Source organism: Bolinopsis microptera, chromosome 6 (genome assembly GCF_026151205.1).
Source record: "Bolinopsis microptera isolate Bmic1 chromosome 6, MBARI_Bmic_1.0, whole genome shotgun sequence".
Classification (NCBI taxonomy): Eukaryota; Metazoa; Ctenophora; class Tentaculata; order Lobata; family Bolinopsidae; genus Bolinopsis; species Bolinopsis microptera.
In genome coordinates this window covers 1,014,046-1,026,899 of record NC_087077.1, presented here as the reverse complement: position 1 = coordinate 1,026,899, position 12,854 = coordinate 1,014,046, and the positions used below count along the sequence as shown (strand labels likewise).

The following is a 12,854-nucleotide window of genomic DNA, read 5'->3' as shown; positions in this document are numbered from 1 at the left end:
GGGATGTTGACTGCTGGGGATGCTGAATAATGTTGATGTTGACTGCTGGTGATGTTGAATGAGGGTGATGTTGACTGCTGGGGATGCTGAATGAGGGTGATGTTGACTGCTGGTGATGCTGAATGAGGGTGATGTTGACTGCTGGTGATGCTGAATGAGGGTGATGCTGACTGATGGGGATGTTGGATAATGCTGATGTTGACTGCTGGGGATGTTGGATAATGCTGATGTTGACTGCTGGTGATGTTGAATGAGGGTGATGTTGACTGCTGGGGGTGCTGACTGCTGGGGATGCTGAATAATGTTGATGTTGACTGCTGGTGATGTTGAATGAGGGTGATGTTGACTGCTGGGGATGCTGAATGAGGGTGATGTTGACTGCTGGTGATGCTGAATGAGGGTGATGTTGACTGCTGGTGATGCTGAATGAGGGTGATGCTGACTGATGGGGATGTTGGATAATGCTGATGTTGACTGCTGGGGATGCTGAATGAGGGTGATGTTGTCTGCTGGGGATGCTGAATGAGGGTGATGTTGACTGCTGGGGATGCTGAATGAGGGTGATGTTGACTGTTTGTGATGCTGAATGAGGGTGATGTTGACTGCTGGGGATGTTGAATGAGGGTGATGTTGACTGCTGGGGATGCTGAATGAGGGTGATGTTGACTGCTGGGGATGCTGAATGAGGGTGATGTTGACTGCTGGTGATGTTGAATGAGGGTGATGTTGGCTGCTGGGGATGCTGAATGAGGGTGATGTTGACTGCTGGGGATGCTGAATGAGGGTGATGTTGATTGCTGGGGATGTTGACTGCTGGGGATGTTGACTGCTGGGAATGTTGACTGCTGGGGATGTTGACTGCTAGGGATGTTGACTGCTGGTAGTGGGGGTGCTGACTGCTGGGGATGCTGACTGCTGGGGATGTTGACTGCTGGTAGTGGTGATGTTGACTGCTGGGAATGCTGAATAATGGTGATGTTGACTGCTGAAGATGCTGAATGAGGGTGATGTTGACTGCTGGGGATGTTTAATGAGGGTGATGTTGACTGCTGGGGATGTTTAATGAGGGTGATGTTGACTGCTGGTGATGTTTAATGAGGGTGATGTTGACTGCTGGGGATGTTTAATGAGGGTGATGTTGACTGCTGGGGATGTTGACTGCTGGGGATGTTGACTGCTGGGAATGCTGAATGAGGGTGATGTTGACTGCTGGGGATGTTTAATGAGGGTGATGTTGACTGCTGGGGATGTTTAATGAGGGTGATGTTGACTGCTGGTGATGTTTATTGAAGGTGATGTTGACTGCTGGGGATGTTTAATGAGGGTGATGTTGACTGCTGGGGATGTTGACTGCTGGGGATGTTGACTGCTGGGAATGCTGAATAATGGTGATGTTGACTGCTGGGGATGCTGAATGAGGGTGATGTTGACTGCTGGGGATGTTTAATGAGGGTGATGTTGACTGCTGGGGATGTTTAATGAGGGTGATGTTGACTGCTGGGAATGCTGAATAATGTTGATGTTGACTGCTGGTGATGTTGAATGAGGGTGATGTTGACTGCTGGGGATGTTGACTGCTGGGGATGCTGAATGAGGGTGATGTTGAGTGTTGACTGCTGGGGATGTTGACTGCTGGGGATGTTGACTGCTGGGGATGCTGAATGAGGGTGATGTTGACTGCTGGGGATGTTTAATGAGGGTGATGTTGACTGCTGGGGGTGCTGACTGCTGGGGATGTTGACTGCTGGGGATGCTGAATGAGGGTGATGTTGAGTGTTGACTGCTGGGGATGTTGACTGCTGGGGATGTTGACTGCTGGGGATGCTGAATGAGGGTGATGTTGACTGCTGGGGATGTTTAATGAGGGTGATGTTGACTGCTGGGGGTGCTGACTGCTGGGGATGTTGACTGCTGGGGATGCTGAATGAGGGTGATGTTGAGTGTTGACTGCTGGGGATGTTGGCTGCTGGGGATGTTGACTGCTGGGGATGTTGACTGCTGGGGATGTTGACTGCTGGTGATGCTGAATGAGGGTGATGTTGACTGCTTGTGATGCTTGTGATGCAGACTCCCGGTGACAGCTACAGATATTGATTGCTAGTGGATATGACTACCAGTGATGCAGTATAACGCTCCACAGCGAAACAACAAACTAACTCACTGTCGAGTGAGGGACACTGCATGTGGATTGTGGTGGCTATGAAGTATGAATATTCAAAATCAAGGCACGCAAAACAATGACCTAAGTTTCAGTTTTATGAATAGTCATTCTACATTAGATTAAATAAGGCAGATAAGGCAAATCGTCCGGTCCGTGTTCTCAACAATGCAAATGCAAATCTAACAAACGAGAACCGTTTGGAACCACATATGATACGCAATGAGACTGAAGTACATTTATTTTCCTTCTTGTAAAGTTGAAAGTAGTACATTAGTACATTGTTAAATCTCGAATTTCCCGGAGCAACGGAATAATTCGAACTTGGAGGTTGAGATCATCGAGATTTGAGGAGCACCATGCCAGATCACAGAATTAAAATATACATTTGAAACTTTAGATGGTGTTATAGTCGGGATCTCAAACGCAAATTTAGAATCGTACGAGTACATACTTTGTCTATAATAATACTTTGTATATAATAATGGTTAAAGATAATTATCTCACTGCGAGTTAGGGCACGTCGCGACTCTATAGAGCAAGTCGTCATATCTACTATAAATTACATCTTAGATTATTACGGCAACTGCAGCAAAGCTACCTATGATCTCCAGTGGACGTCAAATGGAAACTTTTGATCAACCAACAAAATCCGCAGAATTGACTAATAGTTATGCCAATTACCTTTATCCAACAAATGAGCTTCTGATCGGTAAATATGGTGGTTATTATAACTTTATAAGCAACGGTGACTCGAATTCTCTCCGCTGGACCAGAAATTTCCGGATTTGCTAAGTTGGGTCTTAGGTACACAGTACCTGATAATCAGTGTCTAAGCTCTAGACAGTGGACGAAACTTGGGGCAGATTATCTAGTTACCTCTAATTAGTGGGAAGATTTACTCTCTACAAGTACAAAGATCGAGGAAATAGAATCAAATAACAAATAAGTACCGCTGCTATCTGTTAAACATATTATATATAATACGACTAATACATTTGCAGGTATTCTTAGACCATTTTTAGAGAACACTAAACCTTTTAATTCAGAACTAATTTGTCAAATGGTTGGAAGCAAAGATTATATCGGCAAAAAATGAAGATTGACAGACAACGGAGTCAAGATTTTCATTTATTCTGATATGCAGCGTTCACAAATACGTCGAATAATAAGAAATTCAACTACTTGAAGCCTTTTTAGACAAATTTCGTGGCAAATGGCAACGAAAATGAGAAGCTGTAAACGAGAGCCCATGATCCGAAGCGATGGTTCAGGATAACAATGACCTTCGTTCAAAACAAAGGATCTGGGCACAAAATAGGTACTAAACAATGATGTGTGTATTATCAGCATCAACCTGCACCTGCAGCCGTCAACTTAGGACAATGAACACCCGTGTGTCTCTCTCACTTCTGCAAAGGAAAAGGGACTCTGCAACACCAGCTACTCTCCAGGCTAGCGAACAAAGGGCCAGGAAAACCTAGAATATTGTAGCTCTTCACCTATAAACTTTGGCACTGGACAGTAAGTGAGAGTCTACTATATGTGTGTGCAGCTGTGAGCTGCCGTGGAAATTGTACGGCCAGCCAATCTAAACAAAGCACCTACAACACGTGACCCTCAGTATCCAGTCCAAGTCACTATAGCAACGTCACGTGATTCTTAGCAGCCAATGAGAATCACCATAACAACACACGTGCCCAGTGACATGGTAACTTGTTATCAGTTGGTAATATGATAACGATGTACTCATGTACTGTGGGCGCTGTCAGAGAGATGCATGAAGTCTTGCGTACGACAGCTGATAATTGGTGTTCATTATATCTTGTGTCAACTGTCATTGACTGTGGGAAACCCGACCAACAAAGTGCAGATTATGTGTGCTTCATTATAATTTTAGGTAAAGAGTTCTCAGTTATATGTACAGAACTGTGCAAATCGAATATGGTTTCAAATGTTAAGCCAATGCAAGTCACAACGAACGGAATTCCTGGTTTGGACAGTTGTCAAGTTATCTTAATCAAGTTATCTTAATGCATAATCAATCATAATTTGCAAACGCATCGTGACTGCAGGGGTAGAATAAAAATTAAATTATCGCAAGTTTTCTGAATCCCAAAAAAATGTGCTTTAAGTCTAACATAATGTAAAAATTCAATTTTGAATGTAGCACAATATGGGCTACAAAGACTCAACCTAGATCAATTTAGATTAATGAAACGGTAGCTCTGTGCTATTTTTAATCATGACAAATCAACCATATCATATTAAACGTTATGGCAAATTACAGTAACAAAGTATTCAAAATGGAACATATAAGGCGTCGGCTTTTTTGTTCAAGGAAAAATGTGAAAACTTAGCTGATTCAGAAAGATATTACATGCCCTCTTGATTCTGCTTCTAGCAATCGGATATTCTTACCCTAGATCTGAAGCCCTGTAAATTTAAAATGTAGGTCTTCTAGTTCAAGGTTGCAATAAAAAGAATTAAACCATAATTACGATAATATACCGATTCTAAAGATAAGTGAATTAAGAACCTCAAACAAATTGCCCGAACTTGCATCCTTATTTGGTCCCATTTTGGTACTTCTGAGCAATGGAACTATAAGCAGGCAACTTTCCTGACAGTCACCTGCCAGTTTAATGTGGATATATTTGTTGAGATACGCACCATAAAAGGTATTAGCAACTACAATACCTTATATAACTACTAATTACTGATCAGTCGCTGGAAAGTGGAAAGCATGACAACATTTATAATTTTCTTTCAAGTTATACAACTCGGAAAACTAAATTGAAATTGCCGATATCTAAATCAAATGCTAAAATACCACGTAAATTTTAGCGTTTGCGGTATCTTGTGAAAAAATAGTGTGATGTACTAGCTTACTAGGTAAACCAATAGCGTTTATATTTTAAACGGTCGTTTTTAATAGTATAGCCACTTTCTATATTTGAACTGTCGAAATTATCGCCGATTAGTAAACTGTTTCAGTGCCGAATCCAAGTTGCAAGTCCAGTATCTCCCGAGTCCAATCACACCGACCGATGTTTTTTGTAGGTGTACAGTCGAACGATAAAAACTAATGATGATCCATAGCACTCGAAAACAGAACGAAGGCTTTCTGCTAGATCATAAATATCATATCGATACTTTTCAAACGCGACTGGTTCCTTTGAAAAGTCCTCTAAGATCTTTCTCGACTATTCTAACTTCCCGCGGTTTTTGTGTTCTCTTAGGATCCTTTTTTGAAACCTGATTTGACACCTTTTTAGGTACCGGCTGAAAGTTCGCCCCTGGAATAGGGGGCAGCTTTCGACCTTTCATGGAAACAGAGCTAACAGTGCAACTTGCACTGCAAGTGTCAGGTTCATTGTGGATCGTACTGTCAAGTGATTCTGCCATGCTTTCGTCTCTACAAGAAAGTTCTTCCGCTCGGGGGTTGTAGAAATTCTGAGATGGTGGATCGGGAAAAGCATCCATTAGTTGATCAATATCTGCTACTGACTCATCTTGATCGGTAAAAGTGGGTGGTGCTTCTCTAATAGAAATATGTGGCTTCGTTTTGGGGGAAGAGTTTGAAGATGAAAGTTCAAGTCGCCGTTTTGTTGCTTGAGTTCTACCAAACAAGCTTCTGAATGCTTGTGGGTACTTTTCCACCAACCGGCAACCTGTATAAGTATGGGTATATTATTACAGAAAACAAGCAATCGCTGTACTATGCCAAATTAAAATTTATATTACAAAATTGTCTTTAATTTTAATTCAAACCGAAGCTGATTAGAACTATCAATTGACTCCAATGACAACATTGCAGAATTGAGATAATCCGTTATCGTGTTACCAATAGACCCATCGGAACTTAAATTGGTGGTGATTGTTTGGATCTGATTTGATATTTTTTCTAAACTACTTCTTGAATGTTTATGATCTATTGAAATAGGTAAATTTTCAATTTCTTTCATTGTATTCAATGCCTAAACGAAATCATGAAATAACAACTTTCAAATACTAACAAATCTGAAAAATCTGTAGCGTAAAGTTTTCCGCTCAACTAGATTATACAAGACGGGAAATCTGAATTGAGACAGTCATGAGAGGAGATATTCTGACCGCTTGAGGATGAATCCTGATATCCAGATATCAGATCAGGAGTAGGAGCACGATCTGTTATAATACCTGATGTGGAATGTAGAGCAACAGGAACCTCATCTTCAGACAAGCTTCCCTCCATGTTCAGCACCACGTGATCTCGACTCTGTTCCTGCTCACTGGTCACGTGATCTCGACTCTGTTCCTGCTCACTGGTCGCTATATCCCACTTTAGGGCTCTAATTTCTACCTGTTGTCATGACATTGTAGTGAGTGAATCTCTGATTCTCAAAAACGAAAGTAAGAAAAGGTGTTTAGAAAATAGACGTTTCAATTGATTACTGCCAGTCAATATACATTAAGAAATCATAACGACACAATATGATGTTAATTAATTGATTAATTAATTAAACACCACATCACCACAACAAACCTCAGGTTTGAAAAATTCCCTCATTTCGTGAGGAGGAAGAATTTGCCCGGGCCCCAGAAGTGGGTAAAGGTGGCAAATGTGGGGCTTCATCTCCTCCACAGGTTGTGTTCATGATGACTGTGGACCGGCGAGGGTGGGGCTGGTGCGCAGGTCCTGAGAAATAACGTGCAAGATCTGAGAAATAACGTGCAAGATCTGTCCAAAATATCATTAAAAAGATAGTAAAAATAAATACTTTTATTTCGAGCTTGATATACAGATTAAAGTTTATCGTTAAAGAAGTTCCATTATTTGAGTCTGAAAGGACCTAGAGATCTCAACTAACCAGAAACATAGATACTGATGTCAGCACACAGGTCCCGCACACCTCTGTGCCATGTCTTGTAGGATAGTCCAACACACAACAAGAACAGTACCTGATAATAACTCATGAGAATTGAGAAAGTACATGGAATAATCAGTGATCACAACAACGTTATAAGCCAATTAAACAATTTTCAAAGAAATCTAACAAAATGGCGTCGTCACGGTTTTTGCTGACCTCAGATGCCTGAAGGACTATGGCTGCCATGGCAAGATGTCGCGCCCACAACCTCACGTTGTAGGAAACATCTGTTGCTTCACTAAACACCAAAATCATGCATAGTCCCACCAACACTGAAAAGAATATTTCTCTCCAAATTATGAACTTTAAGATTTTGAGCAAGATAGGAAACAGTATTTGGGTCAACGTTTAAAATAAATCATCATAATAATAAGATTAATATCAAAATAACATTAGCTTAAATCACAGCATGTTATAGTAGTCCCGAGAGAGATAATGTTCCAGAAAGTCGAGGTAGATCAGCAGGACTTAGAAGGTCGGATAGTATTATGAAGTTATGATAGTTTCAGAGCTGCTAGGTCCAGTCTCCAGGGGTTCCATTATTTGTCGAAGGTCGTGCAGACTTAAATGACACAAGCTGGGGTGACAGGTTAGGTTCCAGGACGAAAGGTTTCAGGTCAAGTAGTTTCAGCTTTGGTCAGGCGGTTTATTAGGTCATATTATTAGGTCAGGAGATGTAGGGTCAGGTCAAAAGGGTAGACACGCCATCATGAGCTGCTGTAAAGCTACCAGTCGGTATCTCAGTTTCGTCTTGAGGGTGAGGTTACCAGCAAAACATCTGGTCCTCTTCTCGGCCAGATCAGAAGGAAAGGTACAGTCAAGGAAAATGAAAGGGGGCGGTGTAACTATGCTGCTAACAGTTAAGTGATGAGAGGGAAACACACTTGAAATGGGTCGTTCTGTTGATTGGAAAGTTTGGGTACTTTTATCCTGAGTAGAGGTATCCATGACGTTGTAGCAGTTGAAGCAGACCGTAAAAGTTGAGAGAAGATCAATAATGAAATGGGATACCATTCTGAGATGAAAGTTCCATCTATATTCTAATTTTGTATACGTCATCTCGCGTTTAGTCCTGCAATAATCATAATCGGATCCGGCTCATCAGGTGGCGACCTAGATGCGTCGTCACAAACAAGATGACGTCTCAAAAGAGATCGCGTTTCTATAGCAACACCGCAGATCTGACACGCGATCTCTTTTGAGACGTAATACTGTTCGTGATGTGAACAGGGGTGGTTCCCATCTTTAATAATTAGATCCTGGAATGACATCTGATACCCTAATAATCACTATGGACAGTTAGGCAAGTGAATAGTGAGATCCTCCCACAAACCCTGCATTGCACACCATTTTATACTTATTATCTATCAGCTGACTAAATTACTACCCAGATCATACCAATTTAAAGGTTCTTCCACTCGAAACTAAAGAATATGTACTCACTTTGACACAGTTTGGCTCCAGGTAAAGCAACTTGTCTTATAAACGGACGCCAGGATTTAGCCGTGTAAAGTAAGCCATTGAGAGCTAGAATGACCGCGATCCACATGCAGCTCACAAAGGAAAGTATACTGCTGATCTCTATTCTTCTATCAAATAGATATCCTGTATATGTATATCAATGTATATCAATGTGACACTGACCATATAATAATAACAATATAGCGTTATTCTAGATTCAGAAATCACTACACAATCAAAATTCAGTTCTAGCAAATAGTTTAAACTTTTAAAAAGTTAAGCTTGAAGTATGTGTTATTACAAAATAACTCACGGCTAGTAGCCCAACATGTACCGTCCCTTCTAAGCCAGGTTTTAGAGTAGGGCTCGTACTCGATGTAGGTGACACAGGTCTTCCAAATACCTACCGTGTGGACCGCACTCCGGGACACCAGGAAACTGAGGACGTGGAAATTTAAATTGGAAATAAAAGCTATTTCAGGAGAAAATATTGTTATTATTATTGAAGCTGCTTTTTGTTATTTGAGAAACATTTCAAGACATCGTGAAAAGCTTTACTTTCTTTACACGGGAAGACTCTCTCGGCTGCAAGTATGCAAGGTGAATTTGTAAGCGTCCAGTGACTGTCACGTTTAATTACCGTGCACAATTATACTCATATCAACTGGTAAATAACCTATAAGTATAAAACCAATCACCTGTAACTACCCCTGCTCCAATAAGCGGAGCTGAGAGAAACCACCCAGAGAGTAGAGGAAACCAAATGAAGGAGACATGCCAAACACTGAGCATAAATGCTCCGCACAAATGAGGGGTTGTCAAGGGTACCCGCTGCTGTTACCATGACGACTGCGTTAAAGGTAACGCGTTTATATTCGTCACGCGTAAGGTATAGTACGAAAAGGGAAGTAAAACTAAACCGATAACAACGAGGATTAAAAGTTTAAAATCTTAGATTAGAAGTGTACTTAAGTGGCAGTAAAATATATGACCGCACTGTAGTACACACAAAGTGTTACCATGGCAGATATAGTGAAATGTGTAACCTAGACGACCTAAAAGTATAACCAGGAAATGCTTGGAGACTACCAGTGATTGGCAGTTAGTTTAACAAAACTTTACGATAATTTCGAATCCTCATTAACCATATTTCGTGCTTGTAATGAATATTCAATATCAATATGATTACTGTCATACTGATTAACGGCTGTGGCATCAGAAAAGGATAAAATGTTTTTAAAGCCTGAAGAAATTCAAATAAAATGGAATGCTCAGCAACACGATACGCTATTTGTCACTTAGAAGAACAAACTGCCTCGCTTCACAACTTACTAAACATGTGTCCATAAAACGACAACTGTTCGACCCAATGGTAAAACATCATACTGTTCATGCTATTGGGTCTGTTGTTTTCGAGCCGGAAGTAGACTAAAAAGGCTAAACAATGTACCAAATAAGAGACTAAGAGCACGATAACATGACACCCAGCAGTGCAGTAAAAAAGGAATAGTTTAGCTGCAGTCAGCGCTCATGGTGCCTGAAACTAGAGTCATGCTGACAACATTGCAGTTAGTGGGTATTTTACAACCACGAATATTATCCTACTCAGTACTCAATATTATACTCTATCCTAACAACTTAACAAGTAACAACAGAGCAACAAACCAAGGTCATATACTAGATTACTAGGTCATATAATAGGTTTAACAGTCTGATTGTCTCATGTTTAGAATATTGTAACGTTCTATTCTTTGGAGCTTCTCAAAAGGCACCAATTACACCTTATATACAGATGGAGCTACTTCTACTGAGTATAACTATAAGTTTCACTTTATAGTATTGTTTTAAAAGCATCATTTATTATTATCATTGGCACTTTTCGTTGTAATTAGCCTTGATAATAGGCATTTTATGCAAAAAATCACTAACCAGCTTTAGCTAAATACTAATAACGTCATCAGCTCACATTACATGCGGTTTTGTACTTATTTGGTCCACAATCACTCCACATGATTAAAACCAGTCGCCTGTTATTTAAGTCACAAACATGTATGCATTACTACAGTTGTGTGGGGGGGGGGTTCTTGAGACAAAATGATGTATAGTGACACTTGACAGGTTATTCACTTCAGAAGCTTTTAATCAACAATTAACTTGTGTTATCTTCAGCCGTCTAATTCAGCTTACTTGGGTAGTTTCACGGTACAAGGTGTTAACTGATACCCACCCGCCACCTGCCCCCGTGAAGAAGACCGCCACGGCTCCACCTCAGAAATTAAATCCAATCTTACCAACTCCCCAAACTTAAAGTGTATAATATACAATTCTACCGGCTGGCTGACGTTATTACAGACCACCCTGGCAGTACTGCAGGTTTGTACACCATGTGGGAAACCAATTTTCTTTTTACAATCAAGCCCGACGACCGGTGCTCTTTTTATCTTCTTTACTGGCAATTATTGAATTTAGCAGCCACTTAATTACTAATACCGTTTAGTCTTGTTAATTTAAACAATGAGATTACAATCGTGCAGCCCTTAATTCTGTGCGTTAGCTTATCGATTAACACTTTGATCTAAGATTATTTATAGAGCGTCTCACGAGTCCACAACTTTATATCTTCAATTCTACAATTCGTTTGTTATCCACGTCCATTGTTAGACACTTCGTATCAACTAAACATCTAAGATAAAATGATCCTGGAAGGGGCCCTACTAGTGATCCTGTGTGTAGCACAAACAGCAAGTCTCTCTCCCACCCTCCCTCCCACCATCACCACCCCAACCACTCCTACTCCTAACGTTACTACACCTAACCAACCTACTGCTGCTCCAGCAGATAACTACGTCAAGATTGGAGCCTTCAATATCCAGTCTTTTGGAAAAACTAAGTACAGCAGGAAAGACGTCAGAGACTACCTGATCCAGATAGTTACCAAGTACGACGCTGTCATGATCCAGGAGATAAAGGATAAATCCCAGGTCATGATACATGACTTCTTGGCAGACTGTCAACTTCACAGGAACTACAGCATGGCGCTGAGCAAGAGGTTGGGGAGGTCTCGGTACAGGGAACAATATGCTCTGTTCTACGATCAGGACAAACTTGCAGTCAAGAAGCAGGCTGAGTACCCGGACCCTCAGGACATATTCCACAGGGAACCACTGGTAGTGCACCTCAGTGACAAATCCAGTGGGCAGGAGTTGACATTGATGGGTGTCCATACTGACCCGGACGATGTTCCTGAGGAATTAGGGGAGATGGAAAACGCTTACAACTGGGCTACTTCACAAGGTTACCCAACTGACGCCCTCATAATGGGGGACTTCAACGCTGACTGCAGCTACTTGAAGGCTTCAGAGTACGCTTCTATCTCACTGGCGACTAGCACCAGCTTCACTTGGTTGATTGATAGCTCTGCTGACACCACCGTGTCGGACAACACGGACTGTGCGTATGATAGGTTTGTGGCAGCTGGGGCAGCTCGGTTTACTAACACCACTGTGGATAGGTTTGATACGACCTTTAACTTTACAGCGGCTGAAGCTAGGAGGGTATCCGACCATTATCCAATTCAAACTCTTTGGATTGTATAGAATTGAATTTGTCATTATTATCTGTACTATCAATTTTAATTGCCATTATTTGTCTCACTTGACGTAACAATTAAATGACGAATGATACAACAAACTATTCAAAATAGTCAAATCATTTTAATTAGAATTAAAATACAAAATAACCAAGCGCAAACAAATTACAATTGGAGCATCACACCGTCACTCGTTTATCGTGGTTTACACTACAATAACTTATTTCCTCTTCATCGAACGTTGTATCATAGTTCGTGATGGGCGAGGCTATAAAAAGGTAAAGTCATAAAAAAACTAAAATTATTTATATACATCGGTAATCTTTGATCAAAATAAAATAAGTCGTATGCTGTATCATGATAAGTGCAACTTAAGTCAAATCAAGTTTCTTAAACGCAGAGCGGTCCTTCCTTTTCATTAATATTTGAACAAAAAAACTTTCCACCGCTTTTAAATCATAGGGGTCAATCAAAAATAAAATCGTCTCGTATAAAATGTAATTTCCGGTGGAAACCAATAAGTCGTACAAAACACCAATAGAAGTTGAGTTAAATGAACAAAACAAGAATACCACCAGAGCAGTGTTTCACTGATAACCACCAACTTGAAAGTCCGCAGCACCCGCCAAAAACATAACATAAAACATGGCATTCACAAAGTAACCAACAGTTGAAACTTGTACCATCGATCGAGTTGAGAGTGATTGTAAAAACATAACTTCCGAAATAGCAC

At 40.8% G+C, this 12,854-nt stretch overlaps 2 protein-coding genes across 3 annotated transcripts; one reads left to right on the top strand and one right to left on the bottom strand.

The window, feature by feature from the left end:
- Positions 1-4,089: 4,089 nt before the first annotated feature.
- Positions 4,090-9,561, bottom strand: LOC134817311 (uncharacterized). Of its 2 annotated transcripts, none has more exons than XM_063826446.1 (8): positions 9,231-9,377; positions 8,846-8,970; positions 8,515-8,676; positions 7,228-7,343; positions 7,012-7,102; positions 6,687-6,860; positions 6,341-6,503; positions 4,090-5,832 (listed from the first exon to the last, which is right to left on the bottom strand). In XM_063826446.1, exons 1-6 carry the CDS (start codon positions 9,374-9,376, stop codon positions 6,688-6,690), a joined length of 813 nt encoding a protein of 270 aa, XP_063682516.1. In that variant the 5' UTR covers position 9,377; the 3' UTR covers positions 4,090-5,832; positions 6,341-6,503; position 6,687. The 2 variants fall into 2 exon arrangements, with proteins under 2 accessions (XP_063682516.1, XP_063682517.1); XM_063826447.1 differs by having other exon boundaries at positions 4,151-5,832; positions 6,687-6,839; positions 9,231-9,561.
- Positions 9,562-11,225: 1,664 nt separating this feature from the next.
- LOC134816849 (deoxyribonuclease-1-like) lies at positions 11,226-12,153 on the top strand. The gene has a single exon (XM_063825846.1). It carries the CDS (start codon positions 11,226-11,228, stop codon positions 12,126-12,128), a length of 903 nt encoding a protein of 300 aa, XP_063681916.1. The 3' UTR covers positions 12,129-12,153.
- The last annotated feature ends 701 nt before the right edge of the window (positions 12,154-12,854 follow it).